General features: G+C 45.9%; 1 protein-coding gene across 2 annotated transcripts in view; it reads right to left on the minus strand.

The window, feature by feature from the left end:
- Positions 1-15,000, minus strand: part of LOC132859725 (WD repeat-containing protein 7) — a 132,329-nt gene that overhangs the window by 107,586 nt on the left and 9,743 nt on the right. Inside the window, exons 5-13 of one of the 2 annotated variants that reach the window (XM_060890596.1) lie at positions 11,832-12,006; positions 11,629-11,705; positions 11,412-11,531; positions 11,174-11,319; positions 9,411-9,513; positions 9,016-9,129; positions 5,990-6,137; positions 4,999-5,247; positions 2,309-2,529 (exon numbers count right to left, since the gene is read on the minus strand). In XM_060890596.1, coding sequence (XP_060746579.1) covers positions 2,309-2,529; positions 4,999-5,247; positions 5,990-6,137; positions 9,016-9,129; positions 9,411-9,513; positions 11,174-11,319; positions 11,412-11,531; positions 11,629-11,705; positions 11,832-12,006 — 1,353 coding nt within the window. The remainder of the gene's footprint in view (positions 1-2,308; positions 2,530-4,998; positions 5,248-5,989; positions 6,138-9,015; positions 9,130-9,410; positions 9,514-11,173; positions 11,320-11,411; positions 11,532-11,628; positions 11,706-11,831; positions 12,007-15,000) is intronic. The other variant, XM_060890597.1, reaches the window with a different exon arrangement.

The raw sequence follows: 15,000 nt of genomic DNA on the forward strand, positions 1-15,000 counted from the left end.
TGTGACATTAGCATAAAGGGGCGTGTCTTGTCAATATGCGGCGGAGAGAGTGTTCAGTGCGCATGTGTGACATTAGCAGAAAGCGATTGAAACACTGACATGACGGATAAAAACGATCAGCTTTAGGATCAGCTTTCCAGCGCTGGAGAGAACTGAACGTCTTCCGCGTGAAACAGAGCTAAACCTTTCACGCTACAACACACAGTACTACACAAACACATTTGTATTACCATAGTGTTACTCATTGTGTTCATTTATTGATAAAAATCTCCCCTCGGCCAGCCGCCCCAACAGGGTCCGCCGTAATAGTTGCCTGGGTTACGTATGTATGTGTGGGGCGGAGCTATCAAAACAGGGGTGACGCCCATATGGGTTAGGGACGTGTTTGTTTTGGTGATTTCAAATGTAAACATTGGCTTTCAAACAACAGAGACCCCACCTTTAAGGCTTGGACAAAGACCTTATGGCTAACAGCGTTTGGTTAAGACCTTATGGCGTGGACCTCATGGTTAGGACCTATACATGGGACAAGGGCTCACATGGGACAAGGGCATTCACAGGGCAAAGGCTTACATGAGGAAGACCTGGCAAGGCAAGACTATTTGGTCAGTATTTTTTTAGTCAGGTTATATTAGTCAATGCTTTCTCCTTTGGCTTGTTCATTAAGGATCGATATTTAAACCCGTCCGTCTCCAAAGCTGCGTTGTGACTGCTCGCTAAAAGTCCCTCAATAAACGTAAACTGATTTAAATTAAATAACTGAAATAAACCACCTGTGGTTATGAAGAGAAGGTTCCACCTCTCTTCCACCTGAGGTTATGAAGAGAAGGTTCCACCTCTCTTCCACCTGAGGTTATGAAGAGAAGGTTCCACCTCTCTTCCACCTGAGGTTATGAAGAGAAGGTTCCGTTCCACCTCTCTTCCACCTGAGGTTATGAAGAGAAGGTTCCACCTCTCTTCCACCTGAGGTTATGAAGAGAAGGTTCCACCTCTCTTCCACCTGAGGTTATGAAGAGAAGGTTCCACCTCTCTTCCACCTGAGGTTATGAAGAGAAGGTTCCACCTCTCTTCCACCTGAGGTTATGAAGAGAAGGTTCCACCTCTCTTCCACCTGAGGTTAGAAGGTTCCAACTTCTTATCCAGAAAATAAAATATAATAAACTGTCTTTTTTTTCTCTCGCTAAGACAAACGACCGGCACTGAACCTCGACACTCCATCCTTGAACAAATGTGAAATGAAAAGCCTTGAAATAAAGCAGTCTCTCTTCCACACACACACACACACACACACACACACACACACACACACACACACACACACACACACACACACTGTTTGATTTGAAAATAGAGAAAGAAAAAGAAAGTTAGGTGCCGTTTCCTACCAGAAATATGCCACTGAATAGAAATAAATAAGTAATAAATGATAACAGCACTTCATCTCTGACAAAAGACACTGTGTGTGTGTGTGTGTGTGTGTGTGTGTGTGTGTGTGTGTGTGTGTGTGTGTGTGTGTTTGGAAGAAAGCCAGCAGACAGTAAATTGCAGCAAGGCTGTGTGTTGACAGCTCATGTTCTTTAGTGTTGATGGAGAGACTCAGGAAGCCTTGACCATGAACAGTCTTCAGCCCATCGCTCGCCTGCTCTCCATCATCATCGCCACGACAACCGCATCAACACAACTCATCCTGCCCGCGTCATCGCATCGCGATACAACTTTACACCCACTAAAGCGGTCACTAAAAGTTACAAAAACAGATTTTTTTCCAATCGGCTCTAACGTGCAGGATTAGAAACGCAGCGTGTTTACACGACATCGGATGTACTTACTGTATAAGCTTATATGCAAATTCTAAATTCGATCTATTGTTTTTTGTATAAATCACTTACAAGTACAACAATAAAACACACACACACACACACACACACACACACACACACACACACACACACACACACTTACAAACAGGAAGCTATAGATTGAGAAGCACTTTGTAGCATCATTAAAAGCTTTGGTGCTTAAGCAACGTTATTGACGTGCAGTAAATCAGAGATACATGACACTGGGTTGTAAAGTGTGTGTGTGTGTGTGTGTGTGTGTTTGCATGCTGTAACAGGAAAAATAATCTGGGATTTGTCTGGGAGTATAGGCTACTGCGAAGGGGGAGGGATTTAATATTTATTAGCCAATCAGGCCACAACAAAAAGTTCAGCCGAACACGGATTCTGTATGATTCTGATTGGTCGGATTAATGATTAATAATTAATGATCAGCTGTTTAATGTGACAGCAGAGGCAGGAAAACTCACGCTGCAGTTCTCGGGTGGGACGAGGAGCTGGGTGATCTCTCCTCCGTGTACGCAGAAGATGTGTTTCATCTCTCCGGTGAAAATGTCCCACACGATGACGGAGAAATCCACACCGCCCGAGACCAGAGAGCGCTGGTCGTAACGTGGGGACACCTGGTGAGGGTACAGCAGACACGTCACCTTATTCCTGTGTCCTCTCAGGGTGCGGTGAGGAGGCCAGCCTGGGGGAGGGAGGGAGGGGGAGAGAGAGAGAGAGAGAGAGAATGAAATGATGTAAAGAAGACAGACAAAAAGAAATAATTAGAGAGGATGAATGAAAGTTAGAAAAACAAAGAAAGTCACACAGAAGAAATTATATAAGGAAGCAAATACCAATATTCTAAAAGAAGGCAAAAATAACAACAAAATTCTAAAATATTTGGCTTTTTCTTCGTCCAACTTTTGTTTGTGTGTCTGTACAGTAACATCATGTCTGTACAGTAACATCACGTCTGTACAGTAACATCACGTCTGTACAGTAACATTATGTCTGTAACAGTAACATCACGTCTGTACAGTAACATCATGTCTGTACAGTAACATTATGTCTGTAACAGTAACATCATGTCTGTACAGTAACATCACGTCTGTACAGTAACATCACGTCTGTACAGTAACATCATGTCTGTACAGTAACATTATGTCTGTAACAGTAACATCACGTCTGTACAGTAACATTATGTCTGTAACAGTAACATCACGTCTGTACAGTAACATCACGTCTGTAACAGTAACATCACGTCTGTACAGTAACATTATGTCTGTAACAGTAACATCACGTCTGTACAGTAATATCACGTCTGTACAGTAACATTATGACTGTACAGTAACATCACGTCTGTACAGTAACATTATGTCTGTACAGTAACATCACGTCTGTACAGTAACATCACGTCTGTACAGTAACATGTCTGTACAGTAACATCACGTCTGTACAGTAACATGTCTGTACAGTAACATCACGTCTGTACAGTAACATCACGTCTGTACAGTAACATCACGTCTGTACAGTAACATCACGTCTGTACAGTAACATTATGTCTGTACAGTAACATCACGTCTGTACAGTAACATTATGACTGTACAGTAACATTATGTCTGTACAGTAACATCACGTCTGTACAGTAACATCACGTCTGTACAGTAACATTATGTCTGTACAGTAACATGTCTGTACAGTAACATCACGTCTGTAACAGTAACATCACGTCTGTACAGTAACATCACGTCTGTACAGTAACATCACGTCTGTAACAGTAACATCACGTCTGTAACAGTAACATTATGTCTGTAACAGTAACATCACGTCTGTACAGTAACATTATGTCTGTACAGTAACATCACGTCTGTAACAGTAACATTATGTCTGTACAGTAACATCACGTCTGTACAGTAACATCACGTCTGTACAGTAACATGTCTGTACAGTAACATGTCTGTACAGTAACATCACGTCTGTACAGTAACATGTCTGTACAGTAACATCACGTCTGTACAGTAACATGTCTGTACAGTAACATCACGTCTGTACAGTAACATCACGTCTGTACAGTAACATCACGTCTGTACAGTAACATTATGTCTGTACAGTAACATCACGTCTGTACAGTAACATTATGACTGTACAGTAACATTATGTCTGTACAGTAACATCACGTCTGTACAGTAACATCACGTCTGTACAGTAACATTATGTCTGTACAGTAACATTATGTCTGTACAGTAACATCACGTCTGTAACAGTAACATCACGTCTGTACAGTAACATCACGTCTGTAACAGTAACATCACGTCTGTAACAGTAACATTATGTCTGTAACAGTAACATCACGTCTGTACAGTAACATTATGTCTGTAACAGTAACATTATGTCTGTAACAGTAACATCACGTCTGTAACAGTAACATTATGTCTGTAACAGTAACATCACGTCTGTACAGTAACATCACGTCTGTAACAGTAACATTATGTCTGTAACAGTAACATCACGTCTGTAACAGTAACATTATGTCTGTACAGTAACATCACGTCTGTACAGTAACATTATGTCTGTAACAGTAACATCACGTCTGTAACAGTAACATTATGTCTGTAACAGTAACATCACGTCTGTACAGTAACATTATGTCTGTACAGTAATATCACGTCTGTAACAGTAACATTATGTCTGTAACAGTAACATCACGTCTGTACAGTAACATTATGTCTGTAACAGTAACATCACGTCTGTACAGTAACATCACGTCTGTAACAGTAACATCACGTCTGTACAGTAACATTATGTCTGTAACAGTAACATCACGTCTGTACAGTAACATTATGTCTGTAACAGTAACATCACGTCTGTACAGTAACATCACGTCTGTAACAGTAACATCACGTCTGTAACAGTAACATCACGTCTGTACAGTAACATCACGTCTGTAACAGTAACATCACGTCTGTACAGTAACATCACGTCTGTAACAGTAACATTATGTCTGTAACAGTAACATCACGTCTGTAACAGTAACATCACGTCTGTAACAGTAACATTATGTCTGTAACAGTAACATCACGTCTGTAACAGTAACATCACGTCTGTAACAGTAACATCACGTCTGTACAGTAACATCACATCATAGTGTTTGTTCTTCCCCACAGTGCCTGACCTCTGCGCAGCATGTGTTCTCCCTGTAGCAGCTGGACGATGGCGGTCTGTGTGGCGGGCACCAGGACGATGCTGCCGTCTTCCCTGCCACACACCAGGCGGCCCTGTGACGGGATGTACACGCTCGCCGTCACCTTTATAGGTTCCTCGGAGCCTGGCAGCATGCTCAGCTGGTCGATGATGCCCGCGGGGAGCGGAGTGAGCTTATCGAACGCCTCCTGAAGGCTAATAGTGGAGGAAACCTGCAGCTCTGTAGAGAGAAGGAGGAATAAATGCTTTCATTGCTGCAGCCCTCTTTTTACTACCCTATCCATCCACCAGAGGGATGGAGCTGTACATTTAGGTGAAGTTCTCAAAGTGAACAACAGAGGGAGACAAATTGTCAGCCTGGAGGTGTGTAGAGGAAAGAGTAGGTGTGTAAAGTTAGTTGCAATTGTGTAGAGATGTGTGAAGGTGTGTAGAGTTCAGTGGTGGTGTTTAAAGATATGCAAAGGTGTTTAAAGATGTGTGAGGTGTATGTAGGTGTGTAGAGCTCAGTGGAGGTGTGTAGAGGAGTGTGGAGGTGTGTAGAGCTCAGTGGAGGTGTGTAGAGGTGTGTGAAGGTGTGTAGAGGTGTGCGGAGGTGTGTAGAGCTCAGTGGAGGTGTGTGAAGGTGTGTAGAGGTGTGCGGAGGTGTGTAGAGCTCAGTGGAGGTGTGTAGAGGTGTGTGAAGGTGTGTAGAGCTCAGTGGAGGTGTGTAGAGGTGTGCGGAGGTGTGTAGAGGTGTATGTAGGTGTGTGGAGGTGTGTGGAGGTGTGTGGAGGTGTGCGGAGGTGTGTAGAGCTCAGTGGAGGTGTGTAGAGCTCAGTGGAGGTGTGTAGAGCTCAGTGGAGGTGTGTAGAGCTCAGTGGAGGTGTGTAGAGGTGTGTGAAGGTGTGTAGAGGTGTGTAGAGGTGTGCGGAGGTGTGTAGAGGTGTGTGGAGGTGTGTAGAGGTGTGTGAAGGTGTGTGTACCTGCGGCTGAAGACAGTGGCTGCAGCGGTGAAGTGTCCGGGATGCTCCACAGGGTCAACCTGCCTGCTGAGTCGCCCTGAACCAGCAGTTTGTGGAACGGCTCTCTGCGTCCGTAAAAGAACCGCGTCACAGGAGGACAGATCAGTAACTGTAAAACACAAAACACACACACACACACACACACACTTAAGCTTCCATTCAAAAGGATTTAATGTCACAGCAAGCAGCACGCTCTTTGGTGAATGCAAGCCACACTACATACATCACATGTGCTAAAGGGAACCTGAGGACAGTGAGAGTGTGTGTGTGTGTGTGTGTGTGTGTGTGTGTGTGTGTGGATGGAGGTAACAGAGTCTAAGTCTCGATACAGAACATTTGTGGTTATAACAGAGTTTTCAGCTCATGCAGGTTCACACATGGTCAGTGGCTCTGTTAGTGAGGGGTCTTTAAATTTATGGTAAAAAAATAAGCATCAGCCGTTTTATCTGAAGTGGGATACAGGTGTGCTGGTTGCTATGGGAACTGCAAAGGGATTTGGATGCGTTTGAAATGAACGTCCTGTCCTATTCCTTTCGGCTTGCACACGCCCGTAATTCGACAGGAAACGATCTCGGGGTCGAGTCGCCCTCGCATACTGTTACACGTCTCGCTTTTAGTAACAGTGCGACGTCGGTGCCTTTGTTACAGTTTATACCACAGCGCTGACGGACTCTTCGCTCCGATTGGCCGGACGGCGTGGAGACATTAGTTAGCTGTAGGGTCACGACTTCGCATCATCCACAGCACGGTGTTCGGGTTTCGGAGGCGCGAGAACGGAGCTATAGAGCAGCTATAACGTACTGGATAACTATAAACGGATAAAAACTTCCATAAGGTTCCATAAACAGTTGCTGTGGTATAAGAGGAATCGAACACTTCTCGACCTGCTGTTACAGGAAAATAATCGACGTCGGTGGGAGTTAAGAGTAACTCCGTTTCTTGGTTGATTAGTTTCCTGTAACACTACGGCCCGCTCGTGTTTTATTCCCGGCTCGGTGCGTGTTCGTGTATGACGTGGAGGGATATGAGAGCGAATGCTTCTGCTGCATCATATCATGTTGTGTATCATGGAGGTGCCTCAAGGCATTCTGAGTGGCCTTGAGTACAGTGCAAAGTTCCACCAATGAGTCGATATCTGGCACTGAACACAAACCCACACACACACACACAACACACACAACACACACAACACACACACTTAAACGGTGCTGTAGTGCTTTATATAAAACCAAACAACAAAACAAACAGAGAAGAAAGAAGTGATACTTAAGGAGTAGCGGCGCTCGTCTCTGTAGCCAATACAATTACTGACTAGTGTTTTTTTTTTTTGTTACACGTCTGTTTACTGTGTGTTCCAGACTATAAGCCACTCCAGAAAACCTGACGTACCATCTCCTATGTTCTATTTACCTAGAGCAAGAAAGCCGTTTTCGTTTTTTTCCCGCATATCTGCCTGATAAAAAAAAAAAAATTGGATCATGTAAAAATCGTATGGGCGGAGCTTCAATGTTATTCTGCTGTTTAAAGGTGAGGCGCGCGATGTTTGAAAAACGCTTCAGAAAACAGACATGTCTGACATTAGCAGAAAGGGGCGTGTCTTGTCAATATGCGGTGGAGAGTGTGTTCAGTGCGCATGTCTGACATTAGCATAAAGGGGCGTGTCTTGTCAATATGCGGCGGAGAGTGTGTTCAGTGCGCATGTGTGACATTAGCATAAAGGGGCGTGTCTTGTCAATATGCGGCGGAGAGAGTGTTCAGTGCGCATGTGTGACATTAGCATAAAGGGGCGTGTCTTGTCAATATGCGGCGGAGAGAGTGTTCAGTGCGCATGTGTGACATTAGCAGAAAGCGATTGAAACACTGACATGGCGGATACCTGCCGTTACCTCTGTCTCGGGTTCTAGGTGTCGAACGTCGTCTTCGGCGTGAAACGGAAGTGAACCTTTCACGCTACAACACACAGTACTACACAAACATTGTGTTACTCATTGTGTTCATTTACTGATAAAAATCTCCCCTCGTCCAGCTGCCCCGGCAGGTTCCGCCATAATAGTTGCCTGGGTTACGTATGTATGTGTGGGGCGGAGCTATCAAAACAGGGGTGACACCCATTTGGGTTAGGGACGTGTTTGTTTTGGTGATTTCAAATGTCAACATTGACTTTCAGAGATCGTACACCGCACCTTTAATTGTTTAATGCAGTGTTTATCAAAGAATTTGTTTCATCGCAGGTTTGTTTCATCGACTTTTAATTTGTTATTATAGAAATATAACCAACGTGCGTTTCATGTAAATATTCTTTCCTGTTGTGTTTATGTATTTAAATGTAATAAGACTGATAACGTCTACAGGAAAGTGGCGTTACAGCGTCCAGAAAAAACAGTAAAATCTTCGAACCGAACAAGTTGCTAAACGACTTAATTATCGATTTATTTTTTGAACCAGGTGAATTCTTTATCTGCTAGGACTGAGAGTAAAGCATGTTCTCTAGCTGTGATCCTCTAAAACAAGCTTGGGGACTTTGCATGCATCTTCACCAGGTGAAGACAGAATGAAGGGAGTCAGTGATTGGTCAGTTCTAGTGGGAGGAGAATGAGACCGGGCGAATCAGAGTGAGCAAAAGGAAACTGGCTATCAGACAGCGATAAGGAGGCAGGCGCACCGATGGGGAGCTTTTGGGAACATCCCATAATATTCAGCGCTGAAAGAAACCGTGATGAAGGTCTCATGGTTGACTTCAGGCTGCAGGTTGTTCCACAGGAAATACAGCAAGCTCAAAAAGTCTAATACTAGGACACTTTGTTTAACTCTTGCGGCACGCGAATAAATAAGTGGATGCCCGTTAAATCTCTCCATCTCTATCTCTCTTTCACACACACACACACACACACACACACAGAGAAAGAGACAAAACGAGAAAGAGAGAGAGCAACGACTAGTGCCTAGGAGAGGCGGTGCGCCTGCATCCAGCTGTCTGAGGATCTTACTGGTGCCTCTAGAGGCCGCTGGAGGTACAGCAGCTCAGGAGTGTAGAGCTCCGGACCGGATACGCTGTCGGGGATACACACAATAACACACTGGCCCTCACACTCCTCCTCCAGCTGCGGGGGGGAGCCGGAGGAAGAGGCGCAGTCGGAGTGGCCACAACACACAAACACGAAATCATAAGCATATAATACATAATTCTATAATATATACATAACAAAAACACAGAGACACAACGTAAAATAGAAGACGACAAAAACAGAATGAAATTAACCACAAAGATACAACAAATACAGAACAGCGAACACTGAAGGCTGGTAAAAGTTTAACGTTCGTGTATTATCAACCTCCTGTACTGCACATGGTGTGTGTGTGTGTGTGTGTGTGTGTGTCTGACCTGTTTGTCTGCTCGATCTGCAATGCTGTACACCAGAGGAGGAATGGAACCTTCTGTTGTTTTCCCCACATCACTGCGGAAGTGTTCACTAGCTGGAAGACAGCTACAGCACATACACAGACACACACAGGCACACACACACAGGCACACACACACAGGCACACACACACAGGCACACACACACAGGCACACACACACAGGCACACACACACAGGCACACACACAGGCACACACAAGCAGGCACACACAAGCAGGCACACACAAGCAGGCACACACAAGCAGGCACACACACGCAGGCACACACACGCAGGCACACACACGCAGGCACACACACGCAGGCACACACACGCAGGCACACACACGCAGGCACACACACGCAGGCACAGACACGCAGGCACACACAGGCAGACAAACAGTCACACACACACACACACACACACACACACACACACACACAAACGGGCACACACACAAACGGCACACACACAAACAGGCACACACACACAAACAGGCACACACACACAAACACACACACAGGCACACACACAGGCACACACACAGGCACACACACAGGCACACACACAGGCACACACACAGGCACACACACAGGCACACACAAGCAGGCACACACAAGCAGGCACACACAAGCAGGCACACACAAGCAGGCACACACAAGCAGGCACACACAAGCAGGCACACACACACAGGCACACACACACAGGCACACACACGCAGGCACACACACACAGGCACACACATGCAGGCACACACACGCAGGCACACACATGCAGGCACACACAGGCAGGCACACACAGGCAGACAAACAGTCACACACACACACACACACAAACGGGCACACACACAAACAGGCACACACACACAAACAGGCACACACACACAAACAGGCACACAGGCACACACACAGGCACACACACAGGCACACACACAGGCACACACACGCAGGCACACACACGCAGGCACACACACGCAGGCACACACACGCAGGCACACACACGCAGGCACACACACGCAGGCACACACACGCAGGCACACACACGCAGGCACACACACGCAGGCACACACACGCAGGCACACACAAGCAGGCACACACAAGCAGGCACACACAAGCAGGCACAGACACGCAGGCACAGACACGCAGGCACACACAGGCAGGCACACACAGGCAGAGACACACACACACACACACAGGCACACACAGGCACACAAGCACACACACACAGGCACACACAGGCACACACAGGCACACACAGGCACACACACAGGCACACACACAGGCACACACACAGGCACACACACAGGCACACACACAGGCACACACACAGGCACACACACAGGCACACACACAGGCACACACACAGGCACACACACAGGCACACACACAGGCACACACACAGGCACACACACACAGGCACACAGGCACACAGGCACACACACAAACAGGCACACAAACACACACAGAGAATTTATGAATGAATCCTAACAGGTTAAAGTTTTTTTATATTAGGCTTTTTACATACGTTAGTGTATGTAGTCTGTTAGTCTGTATGATTCTCACCAATCTCTCCACTCAGGAAGGAATTCTGACTAATCCCACAAATATTCTTAACCAACCCGACCTGCTCCTACAGCTACTCTATTGTTTCCTACTAACCAAGTATCCCTCATCTTCTCGGTCCTGCGAGCTTTCTAACCTCCGCCCTCTCTCTAACCTCCACCTCCTCACACTTTTGTACGTCAGTTACCTGGCTGGAAGCTTGTAGATGTAGCTGCAGCCGTCCTCTGTCCAGATTATAACTTTATCAGCAGCGATGAACTCTCCTCCTGTCCACGACTGCTCGTTCTCGCTGGGCACGGAGCACAGGAGCGAGAAGTCTCCGGCGTCGAACACCTGCGACACACACACACACCATCAAAGCTCTAGCGAACGGTTTGAAAAACCAGTCTACAGTTTGCTCTGCACGTCGTGTTACTGTTACTGACCCTCCAGTATTTAGAGCAGACGACGAGCAGAGACAGCTGTGTGAAGGTGCAGAATGAAATACTCTGACAATTCTGGCAGTAGATTGGCTTGGACTCCTCTTCAAATACAGGGTCCAGGTCCTGACAAAACACACACACACACACACACAAGTGCAATTAAAATATGTGAGATAGCCTCGAGTGTAGGACAGCGTGTGTGTTAATTCAGAGTGTATACCTGCATTCGGCTCACGTCTGCCGTGATGATCCACACCTTCAGAATCCCGGTCACAGAGACTGCGACCACTGTGTCTTCTGCAACAAACACACACACACATACAGTATTTTAACAACCCAAACTACAATCGGAAGAGTGTTGATTCAGTGTGTTAGCAGTGTGTGTGTGTGTGTGTGTGAGTGTGTAAGCCTGACAGCGAGTACCCTGGGTGCGATGGGACCGGATGATGCTCATGGAGCTGATCCAGTCAGGAGATATTTTGGACACCAGGGAGTAAAGGACCTCCAGGCTGGTGGCGTCCACCACGAGGATCTCTGGGTAGTGACCGTGACACAGGAGACGACCCTCACGCTGGGTCCCAATGGTGAACTGGTAAAACTGTGATAAACAGAATAACAGATAGGGAAAGGAAGAAGGGATAAAAGTGAAGTAGACTTATAAGTGTTTCTTATAAGAATTTCGTATAGTGAGTCAAATCTCTTGTGTAGTGTAGTGGAAATAGTAGTGGGATAGCATGATTAGAACTAGAGTTGTGTACAGCGTATAGACTGTGACCTCCAAGGTGTAGTAAGGTCAGAGAAAGTGTTAGTGCAGTGATGTGAGGGGTAGTGCGGGGTAGTATAGTGAGCTTAGGGAGAGTATAGTGTCATAAAGTGAGCTTAGTGAGTGAATAGTGTCATAAAGTGAGCTTAGGGAGAGTATAGTGTCATAAAGTGAGCTTAGGGAGAGAATAGTGCCATAAAGTGAGCTTAGGGAGAGTATAGTGTCATAAAGTGAGCTTAGGGAGAGAATAGTGTCATAAAGTGAGCTTAGGGAGAGTATAGTGTCATAAAGTGAGCTTAGGGAGAGAATAGTGTCATAAAGTGAGCTTAGGGAGAGTATAGTGCCATAAAGTGAGCTTAGTGAGAGTATAGTGCCATAAAGTGAGCTTAGTGAGAGTATAGTGCCATAAAGTGAGCTTAGGGAGAGTATAGTGTCATAAAGTGAGCTTAGGGAGAGTATAGTGCCATAAAGTGAGCTTAGGGAGAGTATAGTGCCATAAAGTGAGCTTAGGGAGAGTATAGTGTCATAAAGTGAGCTTGGGGAGAGTATAGTGCAATACAGTGAGCTTAGGGAGAGTATAGTGCCATAAAGTGAGCTTAGTGAGAGTATAGTGCCATAAAGTGAGCTTAGGGAGAGTATAGTGCCATAAAGTGAGCTTAGGGAGAGTATAGTGTCATAAAGTGAGCTTAGGGAGAGTATAGTGCAATACAGTGAGCTTAGGGAGAGTATAGTGCCATAAAGTGAGCTTAGGGAGAGTATAGTGTCATAAAGTGAGCTTAGGGAGAGTATAGTGCCATAAAGTGAGCTTAGGGAGAGTATAGTGCCATAAAGTGAGCTTAGTGAGAGTATAGTGCCATAAAGTGAGCTTAGGGAGAGTATAGTGCCATAAAGTGAGCTTAGGGAGAGTATAGTGCCATAAAGTGAGCTTAGGGAGAGTATAGTGTCATAAAGTGAGCTTAGGGAGAGTATAGTGCCATAAAGTGAGCTTAGGGAGAGTATAGTGCCATAAAGTGAGCTTAGGGAGAGTATAGTGCCATAAAGTGAGCTTAGGTAGAGTATAGTGCCATAAAGTGAGCTTAGGGAGAGTATAGTGCAATACAGTGAGCTTAGGGAGAGTATAGTGTCATAAAGTGAGCTTAGGGAGAGTATAGTGTCATAAAGTGAGCTTAGGGAGAGTATAGTGTCATAAAGTGAGCTTAGGGAGAGTATAGTGTCATAAAGTGAGCTTAGGGAGAGTATAGTGTCATAAAGTGAGCTTAGGGAGAGTATAGTGCAATACAGTGAGCTTAGGGAGAGTATAGTGCCATAAAGTGAGCTTAGTGAGAGTATAGTGCCATAAAGTGAGCTTAGGGAGAGTATAGTGCCATAAAGTGAGCTTAGGTAGAGTATAGTGCCATAAAGTGAGCGTAGGGAGAGTATAGTGCAATACAGTGAGCTTAGGGAGAGTATAGTGCCATAAAGTGAGCTTAGTGAGAGTATAGTGCCATAAAGTGAGCTTAGGGAGAGTATAGTGTCATAAAGTGAGCTTAGGGAGAGTATAGTGCCATAAAGTGAGCTTAGGGAGAGTATAGTGTCATAAAGTGAGCTTAGGGAGAGTATAGTGTCATAACACTTTATGACACTATACTCTCCCTAAGCTCACTTGTCATAAAGTGTCATAAAGTGTCATAAAGTGAGCTTAGGGAGAGTATAGTGTGCTGTAGTGTAGTGGTGTGGTGTAGTGGTGTAGTGTAGTGGTGTGGTGTGGTGTAGTGGTGTGGTGTAGTGTAGTGGTGTGGTGTGGTGTAGTGGTGTAGTGTAGTGGTGTGGTGTAGTGGTGTGGTGTAGTGGTGTGGTGTAGTGGTGTGGTGTAGTGGTGTGGTGTAGTGGTGTAGTGGTGTGGTGTAGTGGTGTAGTGTAGTGGTGTGGTGTAGTGGTGTGGTGTAGTGGTGTGGTGTAGTGGTGTGGTGTAGTGGTGTGGTGTAGTGGTGTGGTGTAGTGGTGTGGTGTAGTGGTGTGGTGTAGTAGTGGTGTGGTGTAGTGGTGTGGTGTAGTGGTGTGGTGTAGTGGTGTGGTGTAGTGGTGTAGTGGTGTGGTGTAGTGGTGTGGTGTAGTGGTGTGGTGTAGTAGTGGTGTGGTGTAGTGGTGTAGTGTAGTGGTGTGGTGTGGTGTAGTGTAGTGGTGTAGTGTAGTGGTGTGGTGTAGTGGTGTGGTGTAGTGGTGTGGTGTAGTGGTGTGGTGTAGTGGTGTAGTGTAGTGGTGTGGTGTAGTGGTGTGGTGTAGTGGTGTGGTGTAGTGGTGTAGTGTAGTGGTGTGGTGTAGTGTAGTGGTGTAGTGGTGTGGTGTAGTGGTGTGGTGTAGTGGTGTGGTGTAGTGGTGTAGTGTAGTGGTGTGGTGTAGTGGTGTAGTGTAGTGGTGTGGTGTAGTGTAGTGGTGTAGTGGTGTGGTGTAGTGGTGTAGTGTAGTGGTGTAGTGTAGTGGTGTAGTGTAGTGGTGTAGTGGTGTGGTGTAGTGGTGTGGTGTAGTGGTGTGGTGTAGTGGTGTAGTGTAGTGGTGTGGTGTAGTGTAGTGGTGTAGTGGTGTGGTGTAGTGGTGTAGTGTAGTGGTGTAGTGTAGTGGTGTAGTGTAGTGGTGTAGTGGTGTGGTGTAGTGGTGTGGTGTAGTGGTGTAGTGTAGTGGTGTGGTGTAGTGTAGTGGTGTGGTGTAGTGGTGTAGTGGTGTGGTGTAGTGGTGTGGTGTAGTGGTGTAGTGTAGTGGTGTAGTGGTGTAGTGTAGTGGTGTAGTGTAGTGGTGTAGTGTAGTGGTGTAGTGGTGTGGTGTAGTGGTGTGGTGTAGTGGTGTAGTGTAGTG

This window comes from Tachysurus vachellii, chromosome 17 (assembly GCF_030014155.1).
Source record: "Tachysurus vachellii isolate PV-2020 chromosome 17, HZAU_Pvac_v1, whole genome shotgun sequence".
NCBI lineage: Eukaryota > Metazoa > Chordata > Actinopteri > Siluriformes > Bagridae > Tachysurus > Tachysurus vachellii.